Source organism: Salvelinus alpinus, chromosome 3 (assembly GCF_045679555.1).
Source record: "Salvelinus alpinus chromosome 3, SLU_Salpinus.1, whole genome shotgun sequence".
In the NCBI taxonomy this organism is placed as follows: domain Eukaryota; kingdom Metazoa; phylum Chordata; class Actinopteri; order Salmoniformes; family Salmonidae; genus Salvelinus; species Salvelinus alpinus.
The window spans coordinates 25,741,811-25,761,886 of NC_092088.1; the positions used below are offsets into that span (position 1 = coordinate 25,741,811).

Genomic DNA, 20,076 nt, shown 5'->3' on the forward strand with positions numbered 1-20,076 from the left:
AAATTCATACTATTTCATCCTTCCACCAGAGGACATAGTATGGACGAAAACGCACGACAAAACACGGAGTGCCTGGATACAGCCCTTAGCTGTGGTATATTGCCTGGATACAGCCCTTAGCTGTGGTATATTGGCTATATACCACAAACCCCTGAGGTGCCTTATTGCTATTATAAACTGGTTACTCGTGTAATTAGAGCAGTAAAAATATGTTTTGTCATTCCCGTGGTACATGGTCTGAGATACCACAGCTTTTAGCCAATCAGCATTCAGGGCTCGAACCACCCAGTTTATAATATCACACTGTTGAACTATACCATTATGTCAAAAAAACATACATGCACAAAACCCTCTCACAGACCCCAAACAGGTGTTACAACTTCCCTCGTGTCCCCTTGGGAGCTGTTAATAATGCTAAATGGGAGCTGTTAACAATGATCTGTTTAATTTGCTGGTCTCGGCTGTTCTCGGGAAGAAATGAAGAGTCCTTATTGTCCGAGTCAAAGCCGAGTAAAAATACAATCAATATGTAGTCGCGGGTAAGCTACTACAACACCGATTCATTGTAAACATGTATAAGCATTTATAAGAATTATAACTCATAAGCATTTAGTGTTCATTTGTAAAGCATAAGAATTAATAAATGCTTGAAAAGTATTACCAGATAACCCCTTAAAAGGTAGTGTTGAAAAACACATTTTTGACTACAATGGCTATTCCATTTGTACAGCCTTGTATCCGGTTTTCATTAAAGCCATTGGTAAGTAGGCCAAATAGACAGGATGCAACTTGATACTCATGGCCATAGCTTTACATTACATTGAGGATTTAGACATTTATGAATCAATACAGTTTTGGTATCAGAATATTACAAACACTCTTACATTTACATTTTACATTTAAGTCATTTAGCAGACGCTCTTATCCAGAGCGACTTACAAATTGGTGCATTCACCTTATGATATCCAGTGGAACAACCACTTTACAATAGTGCATCTAACTCTTTTAAGGGGGGGGGGTTAGAAGGATTACTTTATCCTATCCTAGGTATTCCTTAAAGAGGTGGGGTTTCAGGTGTCTCCGGAAGGTGGTGATTGACTCCGCTGACCTGGCGTCGTGAGGGAGTTTGTTCCACCATTGGGGTGCCAGAGCAGCGAACAGTTTTGACTGGGCTGAGCGGGAACTGTACTTCCTCAGAGGTAGGGAGGCGAGCAGGCCAGAGGTGGATGAACGCAGTGCCCTTGTTTGGGTGTAGGGCCTGATCAGAGCCTGAAGGTACGGAGGCTCTTCCGGTGCCCGCTTGAATGATAGGGTAAAATGTAGATTTACGCCTAAAAAGACATAGCCAAATATAATAATTTTTCATGAGATGGCCACAAACAAGAACTGTTAATGTTGCATAGTTTTAGATTTAAATCGTTATAAGTTGCTGAGGTGTACTCACAATTGAGGACACAAGCTCAAGTACATACTGTAGTTAAATATTATGAAAAGAATATATTGTTTATTCTATTCAACAAAAGTGAGGCAATATTGCTTGAAATGACTGAGATGCTTTCTAAATATAGTAACAATCAAATTATAGACGACTTAGTATAATATTTTGCGTGTATTATAACTGTAAAATAAATATGATCATTAGTTACAGTACAACATTGACACAATTTCGTAGACTGACGACAGATACTTTTCCTCGGAAACGTCCATTGAGCGGCGCAGACTTCAGCTTTAAGCAGAAGTGAATGAATCTGTCTGTGACCAAGAGTATGTGGTCTTGTTCTATGATTCTATGAAATGATTTAGTATTGTTCATGTTGAGAGCTCTAAATCCGTCTGGGAATACCACAGTGAGATGAAACCACAATTTGGATTCGCTTGACTGTCCCCTTTCATTATACCGTCTCCCAGGCTGGGCTCTGTTGCTCAGAAGGAGAGCAAATCGATTATTTGTCTGGGTAGGCCAGAAAATGTGACATGTCACTCCCTATACAAATGTGGGGTCTGGAACCTGACATTTTAATTCAGCTCCGCTGAGAGAATGGTAGTGGAGAGAAGACAAATTGGATTTTCTGGCACAATAAGGCACGGGACAGTACGACGTTGACACAGCGCTTTGTACACCAAAATGTCAGTCGGAACTGGTTCAGGACCTCTCAAAGTCCCCTAAATAGGTGACTTAACATCAAAGAATATACAGAGGAGGCAGATAATGTAAACAACATTCCACATTTACATTCTCACTTGGGGCTGGAGCTGCCTCAGCAGGTGCCTCTAAAAATAATAAGCACATAATAAATGATGAATCAATATCTGTTTCCAATCCCAAAAACTTTTAGAATTCTGATAACGACCATTATATTTCCTTGGGAAAGAGAGAAAAAAGTATGACACGTTAATTCTCCCTTTCCCCCAAAATATAATTAGCCTCACCAGTGGCTGCAGGTGCCTCTGCAGTTGCCTCTGATAATTACACATTGTAATGATTAAATCATCAATATGTCTTTCCAAATATATATTTAGGGGTTCACAGCGAAGCTGGATTACATTTTTTTCCCCTTGACATGGTCAAATAACTCAAGCATAGACTGGGAACTTGTTTTCTCTTTTGGAACACAGGAACTAGAGGCAATGAGTAACTTGGTCAAATGTAATGTCACTGATTGGCCAATAGGGGCGCTGTTATAAGCAGTCTCACTTAAATCCTCAAATACGTCACCCTGTTTGACCTAGAAACTTGAAACGTTGTATGTAGGCGTCTTTCCTCATGCTAAACAAATTTGGCTCAAGGACCCATAAGATCCGTCAGGACAGATTTTCCTCCATCTTGAAAACGTTTGAAAAGCTTTAAAAAATGAACAACTAACACCAAATTCTGTATGTAGGCCCATGGTACATATCTTAATATAGTTTGAGAAAAGCTAAGGGATTGGTGTCCATTTAAATTCTTTGTAAATCCACTGCACAATAGCCTATCTACTTTAAACGTTTAGGGTCCTCAAATACATTACTATGATGAAACATGTTAAGTTTGGCATTAATATCTTTAAAAAATAAGGAAACTATTAACAATTCACTTTTTGGACTATGCAACACTAATGTTTAAAACAATCCCCCCCAAAATCTTCATGGACTAAGTGAGATTCACTCGAAATGTGGTCTTTGGACTCTAAAGAGTCCCTAAAGAGTTTGAGAAAATAACGCTGATGCATTCATTCAAAGATGGCCACACTTTACCAGTAGATGCATATTAGCCAATATAAAAATATGCTACCAAATACTTCAAAAATCTTCTTCTCATGAACCAGGACCAAATTGCAGCAAATGTGGAATGTAGGGACATAGTACATGTCTAAACTTACGTTTGATCAAAAGACGGCTAAGTTATTGACATTATTATTTTTTTTAATGATTTTACATGTCCATTTAAACCACTGTAAATACACTCCACATTATGTGGTCAGAACATAGTGAAAAGTGGATATTTTATTAGGGAACATTTTAAACAGGAAGTCCTGACTCTTGCAGTCTGCGTATTACAGCTGTGAGAGTGTATTGAAGTATTTTGGAATGCTAATGTGGAGAGTACCGACTGAGAGTTAAACAATTTACACAAACAGATTGACAAAATAAAGTCCCAGAATTCAAAGATGACTGCAATATACAAATACGGTAACGCTAAAAATATTTAACAAATCTTAACATAAACCAATTGACCCCAGAATTGGTACATAAACTCAACACATTAAGTAATTATTTGAATAATTCCTTGTGGTATTGAGAGATAAACATGGCAATGCTTTCACTGACTACACCTAAAGGAATATACAGTAGCTCCTACATGATAGTGCTTGCTTTGTTATCGAAACTGATTTTGTGTCCTTTCTTTCATCCTGTGAACACTGTTCATTGCTATATTCCAAATATATACAGTATCAGTCAAAAGTTTGGACACATCTACTCATTCCCATGGTTTTTCTTTATTTTGACAATTTTTTTACAATGTAGAATAATAGTGAAGACATCAAATCTATGAAATAACACATATGGAATCATTTAGTAACCAAAAAAGTGTTAAAACAAATCAAATTATATTTTATATTTGAGATTCTTCAAAGTAGCCACCATTTGCCTTGATGACAGCTTTGCACACTATTGGCATTCTCTCAACCAGCTTCATGAGGTAGTCAATCTGGAAAGTAACAGGTGTGCCTTGATAAAAGTTAATTTGTGGAATTTCTTTCCTTCTTAATGCGTTTGAGCCAAGCAGTTGAGTTGTGACAAGGTAGGGGTAGTATACAGACGATAGCCCTATTTGGTAAAAGACCTAGTCCATATTATGGCAAGAACAGCTCAAATAAGAAAAGAGAAACGACAGTCCATCATTACTTTAAGACATGAAGGTCAGTTTTCAAGTGCTGTCGCAAAAAAGATCAGTCTTCAAGTGCAGTCGCAAAAACCATCACGCGCTATGATGAAACTGGCTCTCATGAGGACCACCACAGGAAAGGAAGACCCAGAGTTACCTCTGCTGCAGAGGATAAGATCATTAGAGTTACCAGCCTCAGAAATTGCAGCCCAAGTAAATGCTTCACAGAGTTCAAGTAACAGACACATTTAGAATTCAAGGCACACTTAACCAGCATGGCTACCACAGCATTCTGCAACGATACGCCATCCCGTCTGGTTTGGGCTTAGTGGGACTATCATTTGTTTTTCAACAGGACAATGACCCAACACAACTCCAGGCTGTGTAAGGGCTACTTGACCAAAGAGGAGAGTGATAGAGTGCTGCATCAGATGACCTGGCCTCCACAATCACCCACAATCACCCGACCTCAACCCAATTGAGATGGTTTGGGATGAGTTGGACCGCAGAGTGAAGGAAAAGCAGCCAACAAGTGCTCAGCATATGTGGGAACTTCATTCCCGGAAAAGCATTCCCGGTGAAGCTGGTTGAGAGAATGCCAAGAGTTTGCATAGCTATCATCAAGGAAAAGGGTGGCTACTTTGAAGAATCAAAAATATAACACATATTTAGATTTTTTTAACACTCTTTTGGTTGCTACATGATTCCATATGTGTTATTTAGTTTTGATGTCTTCACGATTATTCTACAATGTAGAAAAAAGAAAAAAAGAAAGAAAAACCGTTGAATGAGTACATGTAGGTGTGTCCAAACTTTTGTCTGATGCTGTATTTCCAAATAAATATTTCCAATAAATAAACTGTATAAAGTAAGTATTTCCAAAAATCTAATTATACAATGTTAAAAAAGCTTTTGCATCTTATAATAAACATTGGTCATAGTTCCTTGGGAAAGAGAAGAAAATGACGACATTTTCATTCTCCCTTTCCTGGAAATACAAAGTACTGTGTTTACTTTTCACTTTCAACTACAGTAATCAGACAATGTCATTATAAACAATAATTGTGCTGCAATCATGCACCACCAAAGACAATAATATGGTGTCACCATGTCCAAGACCAAACAAAACCATTATAGAATATATTAAAATAACGCCAATTAACTCCAAATACATACACACATACATTGTATGGCATTACTCAGGTAATCAACACGTACAGGCCCATACATGTTGTGCATGTTACAAAATTTCACATACTGTTCATCCAAACATTCATATATTACACAAAATATACAAGTACATCATTGTTTCTTCTGCTATCCCCATTAAAGGAATGTACTTTATATATTTACATATGCATATATTTATTTCCTTATTTGCAGTCTCTCCCTGTCCATAGACTGCTTTTAAAGTAAGGAAACAAATATATAAACATGTAATTTTGAAGCGATAGTTCAGCAAAATTACATATTTGTCACTTTTGTGCCTAAGTACAACTCTAAGCCGTGGTATATTCACAATGTACCACACCCCCTCGGGCCTTGCTTAAATAGACGAGACTAGGGTCAAATACATGAGTCAAATACATTGGTCAAATACTTGACAGCATTTGAGGTGGGCTATTATAGTTAGCAGTTTTGCAGCTTTTTCATTAGTTCAATTGTACTGGGCAAGCTAAATCAAGCGCAGAACAATGTTTGACCGACAGTTGAAGTCGGAAGTTTACATACACTTAGGTTGGAGTCATTAAAACTTGTTTTTCAACCACTCTACAAATGTATTGTTAACAAACTATAGTTTTGGCAAGTTGGTTAGGACATCTAATTTGTGCATGACACAAGTAATTCTTCCAACAATTGTTTACAGACAGATTATTTAACTTATAATTCACTGTATCACAATTCCAGTGGGTCAGAAGTTTACATATGCTAAGTTGACTGTGCCTTTAAACAGCTTGGAAAATTCCAGAAAATGATGTCATGGCTTTATAAGCTTCTGATAGGCTAATTGACATCATTTGAGTCAATTGGAGGTTTCCTAACACCTGAAGGTCCCACGTTCATCTGTACAAATAATAGAACGCAAGTTTAAACACCATGGGACCACGCAGCCATCATACCGCTCAGGAAGGAGACGCGTTCTGTCTCCTAGAGATGAACGTACTTTGGTGCAAAAAGTGCAAATCAATCCCAGAACAAAGGCAAAGGACCTTGTGAAGATGCTGGAGGAAACAGGTACAAAAGTATCTATATCCACAGTAAAACGAGTCCTATATCGACATAACCTGAAAGGCCGCTCAGCAAGGAAGAAGACACTACTCCAAAACCACCATAAAAAAGCCAGATTACTGTTTGCAACTGCACATGGGGACAAGGATCGTACTTTATGGAGAAATGTCCTCTGGTCTGATGAAACAAAAGTAGAACTGTTTGGCCATTATGACCATCGTTATGTTTGGAGGAAAAATGGGGAGGCTTGCAAGCCGAAGAACTCATCCCAACCGTGAAACACGGGGGTGGCAGCATCATGTTGTGGGGGTGCTTTGCTGCAGGAGGGACTGGTGTACTTCACAAAATAGATGGCATCATGAGGGAGTAATATTATGTGGATATATTAAAGCAACATCTCAAGACATCAGTCAGGAAGTTAAAGCTTGGTCGCAAATGGAACTTCCAAATGGACAATGACCCCAAGCATACTTCCAAAGTTGTGGCAAAACGGCTTAAGGACAACAAAGTCAAGGTGTTGGAGTGGCCATCACAAAGCCCTGACCTCAATTCTATAGAAAATTTGTGGGCAGAACTGAAAAAGCATGTGCGAGCAAGGAGGCCTACAAACCTGACTCAGTTACACCAGCTCTGTCAGGAGGAATGGGCCAAAATTCACCCAACTTGTTGTGGGAAGCTTGTGGAAGGCTACCCGAAACATTTGACCCAAGTTAAACAATTTAAAGGCAATGCTACCAAATACTAATTGAGTGTTTGTAAACTTCTGACCCACTGGGAATGTGATGAAAGAAATAAAAGCTGAAACAAATCATTCTCTCTACTATTATTCTGACATTTCACATTCTTAAAATAAAGTGGTGATCCTAACTGACCTATGACAGGGAATTTTTACTAGGATTAAATGTCAGGAGTTGTGAAAAACTGAGTTTAAATGTATTTGGCTAAGGTGTATGTAAACTTCCGACTTCAACTGTGTATGTATTTGACCCAGGTCTGCTGTTGACAGTTGAGACATAGGTTGTGTTCTCAGTCATACAGTACAAAGGCATCCTCTGATAGTTTATACGGTCCGACTAAACTTATCTTACCCTCCTCTCCTTCAGGCAGTGCCTCATCTGAGAAAAAGGAAGCATTTTAACTGGAAAACTATAAAATAGACACATTCCTGTGAATTGGACATACGATACTGATGCACGCAGAACCAACTCAACTGCAAACACTGGACTTCCTTGAGGGACTGAAACAGGGTTATCGCACCACCAAAATTAGAGAATGACGTAGTTCCACACATGCCAGAGTCTGAGGAATTATAAAAAAATACAGATATTTAATCTAATAATTTTAAATATCAAATGTTAACACACTGAGGAACATGTATACTGCACAGTGCAGTACATGCATACAAACACATACAGTACATTGTGTCCATAACATACACATACCGCATACTTACACACATAGTTCTCTTACTCCCGTCTGCTGGTTTTGCATCAGCTAAAATAGTTGTTTTTTTTACTTTGCAAGATATCATATTATGAGTATTATATGTTTACCATGACCTGAACACAGCCTGTATGCAGGCACATACGTAGGCACCTACATACATACATACATACATATCTTGTACAGTATACTAATACAAGTGCCCCCAAGACATGCTAATATCTCACCACTACCAATAACAGGTGAGGTTAGCATGCCTTGGGGGTAGGATATTTGACCCTCTGTAACTTTCTCACTCATCGTTATTCATGATTGATTCAGGATTATCCATAATCATGGTGGCATCCACATGAATGTAAAAGTGTTTAAAACACAGGAGGCTGGTGGCACCTTAATTGGGGAGGACAGGCTCGTGGTAATGACTGGAGCGGAATAAGTGGAATGGTATCAAATACATCAAACACATGATTTCCATGTGTTTGATGCCATTATTATGAGCCGTCCTCCCCTCAGCAGCCTCCTGTGGTTTAGAAGCATATTATATTCTTATTTACAGTAAAAATGACTCCAAAATGACACAATACATTATTTACTACTAATTTCTATTGGGCACAAATTAATCTGAGACACAAACAAAAATAAATGTAAACACATCCAACAAGGTTGTAGTCATACAGTAGGAATATGGGACCAAATACTAAACTTTTGACTACTTTCTTTATAAGAATCTTTAGGGGTGTCAATCATTTTGATCCCTACCTATTTGAGAAAAAAATCTTACTTGTTTAACAAAATATCTTTCTTTGAGAAATTGTATCAAATATTATTTCCCCATTTGTTTGAGCATACAATATAGCTCAGTATTTAAATTATTTATTTTATACAGTTGCTCATTTTTATCAATGGAGTCAATTTCAGACCAGACTGTACATACATACATACAGACATGCATGCATATGTACAGGTAACTGCCAAAATAAAGGAAACACCAACACAAATTATCTTAATAGGGCGTTGGGCCACCACGAGATGCCAGAACAGCTTCAATTTAAATGCGCCTTGGCGCCTTGGCATTCTACAAGTGTCTCTATTGGAGGGATGCGACACCATTCGAAAAATTCCATCCATTGGTGTTTTGTTGATGATGGTGGAAAACGCTCTCAGACACAGCTACAGAATCTCCCAGACGTGTTCAATTGGGCTGAGATCTGGTGTTTGACTTAATTAACTCAGGATCAACTCCTGTGTGGAAGCACCTGCTTTCGATATACTTTGTATACCTAAAAAAATACAGCAGTCAAACCAACCTAGCACACATGCCACTCACGGATAGTATGTGCAAACCAACACACATCAAACATGTGTATACATAGACACAGATATCAAATCAGATTGTAATGCAACATAAACAAACCAACACGCAGCTGACGGTGTGCATGCATTTCCACATCTTCTTTACGAAGCAAATAAATGTATGTACTTTAGACACCATGCCTACTTTTGTACAGGTTAGTTAAATCAAAATGCATTAAGATCAAATAAGTAGAAAAATTCAAAAACAAGACGAAAAAGACAAATCACATAATGATACAGATACAAAAAAAATAATAAACTAAACAAAGGAAGACAGCAAGAGTGCAGATGATACATAATCAAACGGGACTACATCAGACATCAAAGTGCATATGATAGCATATTTTACAGTACAGTACAGTACACTGCATCAAGTACACTGCAGTACAGTAAGTATTTTATAATCATTTAGCCAAATTCTGTTAATGTCTGATGTGTTTTAGCAGGTAATAACAACATTTATGTTTGTCCGTACAGTAGCCCACAGTAATTCTATTTTATGCGTTAAGAAATGTTTCTCTTTGATTTTGCTCATTCAGTTGACCGTTTCACTCTGTATCTGAAGTTTGTTTCTGTGAGGTTATACTGCACGTACAACCAAACCTATCAACACTGAACACTCAATACAATAAAACATAGTGTCCCTTACCATCTTCTGCTGTTTTTTCTTCGGCTGAGGAAAAAATGATCATTATTTACAGAGGGACTACAGCATGGATATTAGACGTGTTACACAGACTAACAACTGAACTGGGAAGTGTATAGCTTTTCGTGTTTCCTTAATACATTTATTGCGCCTGGATTATTTCGATTTGAGCCACTTTTTTTAAATGCATCGCTGGATTCTGGGACTGAACTGAATTGAATATTCACTTTATTTGGAGGACAAAGACATTTAGCCGGGTGGAACCAGCCTGATCGCTGCGTTCAGCATTCTTTTTCACTGCACGTATCAGTCTGGCATTCCTCCATTTTGAAACTGTTTGAGCTTATGTCTAATAATGGGAATTATTCAAAACTGACTTGTCAGCGATTGGATCACCTTCAACTAATCAGAGGAATGTAGCGATCTGGTTGGTTCCACCAGGCTAAAATACATTTTTTTGCTAGACTAAAACGGAGATGTCACTTTTGCACTTTCATTTGTGATTCAGAGACTGAGTCTATATATTCGAGTTGATTTTGGGGGATATTTTGGTTTGATTATGTATGCCAGCTGGGTTAATTGCGACTACATATTGATTCGTGTTCTATTAGCGGCATTGGGATTAGTGACAACCGCTCGTTTTAGAATCACATTTTCAGTGTTACACTAAGTGTTCAAAAGTGTTGCATTCTAAACAATTGTATGAAGACCATAGAAAGGTGGTTTTATTGACACTGAACTGGTGTCTATACTAGAAATCATCACCGTACCTTCTGCTGGTTCTTCTCCTGAGAAGGCAAACAAAAAAAAATGGTTAGATAAGAAGAAGTGGACAGTATATAACCAGTCATCAGTACTGGTCAAAACCATGACAATATGCTCATATCTTTATATGGGTGTTGCAATTACATGAAAGTAAGACAATGGGTCAAATTATACTACATTATCATGGTACAGATGTTTTAGTTACATGTTTTAGTTACATCAGTCCACTCTGCCATTCAGCCACTTCATATGCACAATAATAGCAGATGGAGACATGGCTTTGTTTTACAGTAGTTCCTGTAACCTACCCTCCTGTAGCTTACCCTCTGACATGACCAGTTGACAAGAAGACATGGAAAAATGTGAGTCATTATCATGTCTAACTATGCCACTGTAATGCACTCAAAGGTCGCCACCATAGGTTACTCACCCTCGCCCTCCGGCTTCACTAAAGAAAAACAGAAACACACAGTACACGCACATCAGAAGAGTTGATAAGACTGTAGGGAAAACATTGTTGATCCTCAGTTGATTCCTAAATAAGTATTCGCATGACCTGATCTGAAATGGAAAACATAAATTGGCAGTGTTACAATGGCGTATGCACGACTGCAATCATGAAACCATTACAATTTAAAAAATGCTTACCACTTAAATTGAGAAAAATGTCATTTCAATAAAAAAAGCTTAGTTTCTATGCTCAAAGGTACACAACATTTTCTGACAATACTTAAGTATTTTGAGGTGTCTAATTTAGGGACTTAAGGTGATAAGACTAAGCTTTATTCAACATTTGCCTTTCCCTCACAGGTTTCGCTGCATGTTTGCAACAGACGGTCCATGCAATGACGTTAGAGCAGCTAAGTTAAATGTAGTGTTTCATTTTACTGTGTGGCTCACTTCTTTGGAGTGTAACTCTAGAGTGGAAGACACCAGACTTTTAATATCCACTTTAAAATCGTCACCAGTAGAATTTGTAGGAGACTGTGAAACACGGCCTGCATTACCCTTAAATTTGATACCTGACCCCAAATTTCACTGTGACCTCAGGGTCATTGGATCAGCCACAGTAGATATTTCTGGAACGGGACATTGCTATCTGGCCTGCCGGTATGACTCCTCTTTCTGGTCCGTCCGGGTTTTTGTCCAGCCAGGCTTTTGCCTATCAGGGGTATTGGACAGGGGACCGACTTTGGATTGGCTGAGGCAGAAAGCTGGTAAAAGAACCCTCTCTAATCTGAAATAGACGCATCAGGCACATCATATAGCTGGCTCCCAACGATTTCTCAGGCCTGACTACATTACCGCGGCGGCTGGAAAAGGGACGGTGTATGAAGTCATGTCAGTTCTCCCTGAGTTGCCCATCATTGTCTTAAATAGTCAGAGCTGACCTCTGCTGCAGTCCTCAGCCAGGCTGTCTCTTTCTACCCTAAAAGCTCCTGCTAAAGTACATTTTTCAAAGACATTTTTGGATTCAATCCAGGAAGACCTTTGTTCGATCTGAAACAGATACGTTGACCATCCTTATGTTCTTCTTCTCAGCAATGTAGATTACACTTTGTTTCACTGTCCGCTTTTTTTGCCTGGTGTCTTTGTCTAATAATGACATTTGACATGAATTACAACTTTTGTTACCAACTTCCGTTTCTTTCGGTTTCATGATGCACTGTTTGATACCAGGTATTGTGTTGACTTCCGTGTGTTTAGGTAAGTATCAGACAGAACTAATGGTTATCACATAACACCTTTTAGTACATTGCTCACATTTTAGTTTTTTACATCTGCTTCAAAAATCGATGTAAAAATACATCTTGCAATACGAAGTAATTGGATAATACAGACAGCGGGGTATTATCTGGCTAGCATCGTGGTGTGAATGCCCCTGATACCCTGTTAGAGGAGTAGGTGTAAATCTGTAAAACACTCTTCAGTATGCCGGGAAGAGTCCAGTGCATTAGGGAAATGGAGGCTCCTCCAGTCCTAGTGCCATGGCACCGCTGGGGCACTAACACCAACTCACATTGTATCCATACTTGAGATTATGATTTAGTATGTGGTATTCCTGATGTAAAAGAGATACTGAGACTTCATAACACCTACTTTTCCCAATGAAAAAAAAAAAACTAAACTCATCTGATAGGTTGGAGTTACTGAGGGCATGACTTGGTTCAACATATGACGGCCTCTGCTGATCCCTGGGTTACGGGTGTAGGGCTATCGTGATGACCGTATTAATGCCACACCAGCAGTCAGGAGTCATGACCGCAGTCAAATTTCATGTGATCGTTGGTCACGGTAATCCCATCCAAAGCTGCGCAAATGAATGCCATTGATTGGTAGCCTACCTAACTTGATAACGGCCCTCGCTAATGGCCCGGTACTCAGTGCTTTATGTCCCTCTAATCACTCTCTAAACACTATGAGTTTGAATAATCTGAATGATGAGGAGTTAATGGTGATGGGAGTTAGAGGTCCCGTTCCAAAATGGACACGGGAAAGCCCTGGACCCAATATGCATAAATACATTTGGTTCGATTTGCTTGAGGGAAGCAGCAGAAAAGCGAATAGTTTTGCTGCTTTATTAACCAGAGCTATAGAGAAAGGGAGAGAGAGGAGGGGCCGTGTGGTGTGTTTGAATGAGTGAGTAAAGCTTACTACAAACTCTATGCAGACGTAAGATTCGGAGTGTTGGAATGTTGTTTTATGTCACAAAAGGGGTAGCTCCTTGTAATAAACTCTGGCATTCAATGTGCGTTTTTACTACCTGAAAATTGAGACAGGGAGCAGTGTTGTCGCTTGGTTCCTATAGGATTTCTAGGCTATTCATCAAAGTAGACTATTTTGCATTGATTACCAAATATAATCTCAACGGCAATTTAAACAGTAAACCAAACAACAAGAATCGACCCAAAAAGTAATAACTAGTGATTCAGGCTATCAAAAATGGTAGAACCTGCTGTACCCAACTAGCTAGCCATGTGCGTTTTCTGCGTGACCAAAACAGGATGACGTTCTATTTGTAGTTGATATGGGAATGAATACACAAGCAGCATATCAAACTGGTATAATGTTTTTTACACTCAATATTTGCAGGGCATATTTTCTTCATTATAAATCTGATTATTTCACATGGTGATGTGGTTAACTTAAAAGGCTAGCTAGCTTGCTATGTTTTTATCCAGGCAAAATGAACAGACAAAAAAAAAACTTTGCTATTTTCCCCTTGTGAATGGGAGTGGGACCAGTGGGGATATCATGTTACCAAAATGTGTCCACTACACCAAAAATCCCACTCCACCCACGCACGAGGATAGTTATCATTGTTTTAGTTTACTGTGGAGCCCCTAGTCCCACTCAACATGCCTCAGACACCTCCTTTGTCCCACCTTCCACACATGCACATGTGACTTCACCCAGCATAACTAGCACGTCTGGAGATGCAACCTCTCCTATCATCACTCAGTGCCTGGGCTTTACCTCCACTGTACCCGCACCCCACCATACCCCTGTCTGTACATTATGCCCTAAACCTATTCTACCACGCCCAGAAATCTGCTCCTTTTATTCTCTGTCCCCAACGCACTATACGACCAGTTTTGATAGCCTTTAGCCGTACCCTCATCCTACTCCTCCTCTGTTCCTCGGGTGATGTGGAGGTTAACCCAGGCCCTGCGTGTCCCCAGGCACTCTCATTTGTTGACTTCTGTAACCAAAAAATCCTTGGTTTCAAGTTTGTTTTACTCACTGCTTTAGCACACTCCGCCAACCCTGATGTCATTGCTGTGTCTGAATCATGGGTTAGGAAGGCCACCAAAAATTCTGAGATTTCCATCCCCAACTACAACATTTTCTGTCAAGATAGAACTGCCAAAGGGGGAGGAGTTGCAATCTACTCCAGAGATAGCCTGCAAAGTTCTGTCATACTTTCCAGGTCTATGCCCAAACAGTTCGAGCTTCTAATTTTAAAAATGAATCTCTCCAGAAATAAGTCTCTCACTGTTGCCACCTGTTATAGACCCCCCTCAGCTCCCAGCTGTGCCCTGGACACCATATGTGAATTGATTGCCCTCCATCTATCTTCAGAATTCGTTCTGTTAGGTGACCTAAACTGGGATATGCTTAACACCCCGGCAGTCCTACAATCTAAGCTAGATGCCCTCAATCTCACACAAATTATCAAGGAACCCACCAGGTACAACCCTAAATCCGTAAACATGGGCACCCTCATAGATATTATCCTGACCAACTTGCCCTCCAAATACACCTCTGCTGTTTTCAATCAGGATCTCAGCGATCACTGCCTCATTGCCTGCATCCGCTATGGGTCTGCGGTCAAACGACCACCCCTCATCACTGTCAAACGCTCCCTAAAACACTTCAGCGAGCAGGACTTTCTAATCGACCTGGCCCGGGTATCCTGGAAGGATATTGACCTCATCCCGTCAGTCAAGGATGCCTGGTCGTTCTTTAAAAGTAATTTCCTCACTTTAAAGTAATTTCCACACTTTAAAAGTAATTTCCTACCTCTCAGACACAGTTCAGTTTGTCAAATCGGAGGACCTGTTGTCCGGAACCTCTGGCAGTCTCTATGGGGGTACCACAGGGTTCAATTCTCGGCCGACTCTTTCCTCTGTATACATCAACAATGTCGCTCTTGCTGCGGGTGATTCCCTGATCCACCTCTAAGCAGACGACACCATTCTGTATACATCTGGCCCTTCCTTGGACACTGTGTTAACTAACCTCCAAACGAGCTTCAATACCATACAACACTCCTTCCGTGGTCTCCAACTGCTCTTAAACGCTAGTAAAACCAAATGCATGCTTTTCAACCGATCGCTGCCCACACCTGCCTGCCTGACTAGCATCACTACACTGGATGGTTCTAACTTTGAATATGTGGACAACTACAAATACCTAGGTGTCTGGCTAGACTGTAAACTCTCCTTCCAGACTCATATTAAACATCTCCAATCCAAAATTAAATCTATAATCGGCTTCCTATTTCGCAACAAAGCCTCCTTCACTCACACCGAAACATACCCTCGTAAAACTGACTATCCTACCGATCCTCGACTTCGGCGATGTCATTTACAAAATAGCTTCCAATACTCTACTCAGCAAACTGGATGCAGTCTATCACAGTGCCATCCGTTTTGTTACCAAAGCCCCTTATACCACCCACCACTGCGACCTGTATGCTCTAGTCGGCTGGCCCTCGCTACATATTCGTCGCCAGACCCACTGGCTCCAGGTCATCTATAAGTCGATGCTAGGTAAAGCTACGCCTTATCTCAGCTCACTGGTCACGATAACAACACCCACCCGTAGCACGCGCTCTAGCAGGTATATTTCACTGGCCATCCCCAAAGCCAACACGTCCTTTGGCTGCCTTTCCTTCCAGTTCTCTGCTGCCAATGACTGGAACGAATTGCAAAAATCACTGAAGCTAGAGACTTATATTTTCCTCACTAACTTTAAACATCAGCTATCTGAGCAGCTAACCGATCGCTGCAGCTGTACATAGCCCATCTGTAAATAGCCCACCCAATCTACCTACCTCATCCCCATATTGTTTTTATTTACTTTTCTGCTCTTTTGCACACCAGTATTTCTACTTGCACATCATCATCTGCTCATCTATCGCTCCAGTGATAATTAGCTACATTGTAACTACTTCGCTACTACGGCCTATTTATTGCCTTACCTCCTCACGCCATTTGCACACACTGTATATAGACTTTCTTCTTTTTCTATTGTGTTATTGACTGTACGCTTGTTTTATTCCATGTGTAACTCTGTGTTGTTGTTTGTGTCGCACTGCTTTGCTTTATCTTGGCCAGGTCGCAGTTGTAAATGAGAACTTGTTCTCAACTAGCTTACCTGGTTAATAAAGGGGAAATAAAAATAAAATAAAAAACTTCTTGCTAGTTATTTATCATCCAATCCGATTATAGTACCTGTCTTGACTGCATCAAACTGAGAGAAGATAGCCTACAAATAACAACAACTCCATTTGGATTATAAATAGCAGCCTACCTGTTCCTTCTCATTTCCCTTTTAATTCTGTCGTTTTAATGACATCTTCCATTGATTAGATATCTCTTAACCTGCTTGCCACACAAACAGAGCAGCAATGCATTTGCATGACAGTTACTGGCTGACAAAAGTTAATGACCCCCACAGCCCTACTAACGTCTCAAATTAACTACCGGAGTGAACTGTGACAGGACTGTTGACCCAGTGAGCATTAATTCACTGATTAACAACCTGTCTTAGGTTGTCCATATGAACTTCAGCTGTAGAATAGCACCCTGTTTGACACTTCTGGCTCCACAGTGATTAGACACTGATTGGTCAGTCTCCTCCAATAGCTTCATGAAGATGTACATGAAGAGGAGGTGGTTTGGTGAAATATGCTTGCATGATGTATAACTTCGCTATAGACTTAAAGATTTGTGTTGGCTACCAAAGCTAATGCCTAGGCTTCAGCTCAATGGACCAATGCAGTCCATCACGCTACCTGGTTTGATACCTGGTTGGTCACAAAGACGTGGGCATCCAATACGCCCTATATATATCGTACTGGTCATACTTTTGATGAAGTTAACATTGAAATGCTAAAATGCATCAGGAGTAGTATTTCCCTTTTAGTAACATAACAAATGAAGAGTTTCATTCCAAAACTCTATATATACATTTTCAGAAATGTTTGTAAAAAAAATGTTGCTTTTATTTTTTAAAGAAATTACAAAAGAGATTGGTGCGTTTTTCACTTTCTAATCGTGGCATGGGGTTGTTCAATGACAGACATGTACTGTAGTTGTTGGAAATCTATCACTTGATGGTTTCATTTCAGAGAGATAAATAATCATGTTTTTTTGCAAAATGCTATATACTGTAGACACCTCACTTTCAGAGAAATAACTAGTACTGCGAGGTTTTACACAGTCAAATGAAACAAATAACAACATTTGTAATAAAGAACTGTACAAATAATACATTTGTGACATCAATATTTAAAGTGGAACTGACAGCATTTTACATTATTCAAATCTGTTCATATACACCCCCAGGAAGAATATGATACTTATTAAAACATTTTCTGACAAGCGAGCGCTTAAATATGTTCTTTTTCACGTTTTCAGAAATTCTTAGAATGTTTGGGAATTATATGTACTAAGGCATTTGTGACCATTCTACAGCAATATAAAGTGGGAAAGCGGCCGTGCGTTTGGACAATTAATAGACACTGCAGTAAATAAAACCTAATAAAAACACCTGTCTCGTCCAGGACTAGAGTCTACGCAGACCGGTGCGCCATAACCAATCAGATTTACAGTAGGCCTTTATAAAAAACAAGCCATTTGCCACACAGGCCTGCCATCATTCACTTTGAACTGGACTGTGTGTTTAAAGGCAGTTGCAACAGCACTACTTTACATCATTAGAGCGCATTCGCCAAAAGCCACAAAATTCACCTGAATGGATTTCTGCAAATATGTCAATACCACAGGAGTCCTTTTAGATTTGGGAACTTTACAGTCCTATCGATCAAACAACCATGAAAAGGTAGGCTCTTTCTCCCCCAGTTATGCACATCAACAACAACAAGATCAACAACTAATGCTAGCCAGAGCAAGATGAGCTCAAATCTAACGAAGGAACATTAAATAAACCCTCTCAAACTTTTTTGCTAGCTGGCCGTCAAAATTGCTCTGATAAACGATGGGGAATTGTAGCCTACTCGTCCTTCTGCAGCTTGCCTGCCAAAAACCTTGAATTAAAATAATGATTGTGCCATTATACAATACATAGCCAACCACATATTACACATAGCAGAAACACATTTAAAAAATACTGATTCAAGATATCTTTGGTACATAATTGGTCTAGCCTAAATCAAAATTTGGCAGATTTAGCCTACATTTATAGTGAATTTGTTTTAGATTTCGAATAGGCTAGTAATAGTTTTTTTTTTTTTTAAACGTCATAATTAATAGACTGACACATTGCCTTTAATTAAAGAATATCTCTCCACCATGAGTTTCCATCTACTCCCCTCTCTCCTTCATTGCTTTCAACTAAATTCAAATCAATTCAAATGGGCTTTATTGGCATGGGAAACATATGGTAACATTGCCAAAGCAAGCGAAATAGATCATAAACAAAAGTGAAATAAACAATACAAATTTGACAGTAAACATTAAACTCACAAGTTTCAAAGGAATAAGCACATTTCAAATGTCATATTATGGCTATGTCCAGTTTTATAATGATGTACAAAAGTAAATATGGGTTGTATTTACAATGGTGTTTGTTCTTCATTGGTTGCCCTTTCAGAGAGATGTCAACAGTTTCATTAAATATGTTTCTATTGATGTTCACAGACAGATTTCACTTGGTTTCCCAAATTAAGCACTGGGTAGCATCAGGAACACAGTTGGACAGCCCATGGGTTTGAGTGGTATATCATCTGTGGTGCAGCGAAATTACCAGAACCGGAGTAGCCTACCCAACATGAGTGAAAAATGTACCTGCGGAAAAGTGGCTTCCATTCACTATTCCAGTGTATATGGATGACATGTATTTTTAGTCTTGCCCCTGTTCTTGCCCATTTGATAACGGGCCATTCTAAATCAAAACGAATTTAACATATTAGTAAAGACAAGATTAAATTGAGAATAGTCTGATGGGTGAAAATATGATCACTTGGTGAGATAACAGCCTGTGCAGCCTGAGGCTAAGAACAGAGCCAGTGTTTCATTTGAGCAGAACAGGTTCCGGCACTTCCGGGTTTTGGACTGTTTTGTTGGATCCGGTACCTCTCGTGACATGAAAAATCTTTTTAATTTGAGTTGCCTCTTTGTTAATTATCCTGCCCCCACAAAAAAAACATAATGTGGAAAAGTAGATTTTCAGCCCTGGCCTAACATTCTAAGAGTTGATTTGGGTTGGGCCGGCCCGGGTTTATGATTCGCGCAACATTGTAACCTATGTTTGAGACCAACGCGTGGCCGTGGCTTTGTGAGAATTGCGCCAGTATCTCTCACATTACTAGAATGAGATTCACTTTCTATATCCTTTCTCCCTGTCTGCTATGATAGACATGAGCCTGTAGCTCTCATCTCTCCAGCGTTGACCATCATTTATTTCCTTAGAGAACCATAGCCGTGCAAAGGGGTCTGAAGGAACTGCGGCACCCCTGATGAATTTAAATACATTTGCCAAAGTTATAGACTTACTGCTGTCTGTTCAGAAATACATTTAATAA

The 20,076-nt window shown here is 39.5% G+C and overlaps 1 protein-coding gene across 2 annotated transcripts in view; it reads right to left on the minus strand.

The window, feature by feature from the left end:
* The window catches only part of LOC139570419 (myosin-binding protein C, fast-type-like), a 50,360-nt gene that overhangs the window by 17,882 nt on the left and 12,402 nt on the right, over positions 1-20,076 (minus strand). The window contains exons 2-5 of one of the 2 annotated variants that reach the window (XM_071392275.1): positions 11,233-11,250; positions 10,808-10,825; positions 10,041-10,064; positions 7,684-7,710 (exon numbers count right to left, since the gene is read on the minus strand). In XM_071392275.1, coding sequence (XP_071248376.1) covers positions 7,684-7,710; positions 10,041-10,064; positions 10,808-10,825; positions 11,233-11,250 — 87 coding nt within the window. The remainder of the gene's footprint in view (positions 1-7,683; positions 7,711-10,040; positions 10,065-10,807; positions 10,826-11,232; positions 11,251-20,076) is intronic. The other variant, XM_071392276.1, reaches the window with a different exon arrangement.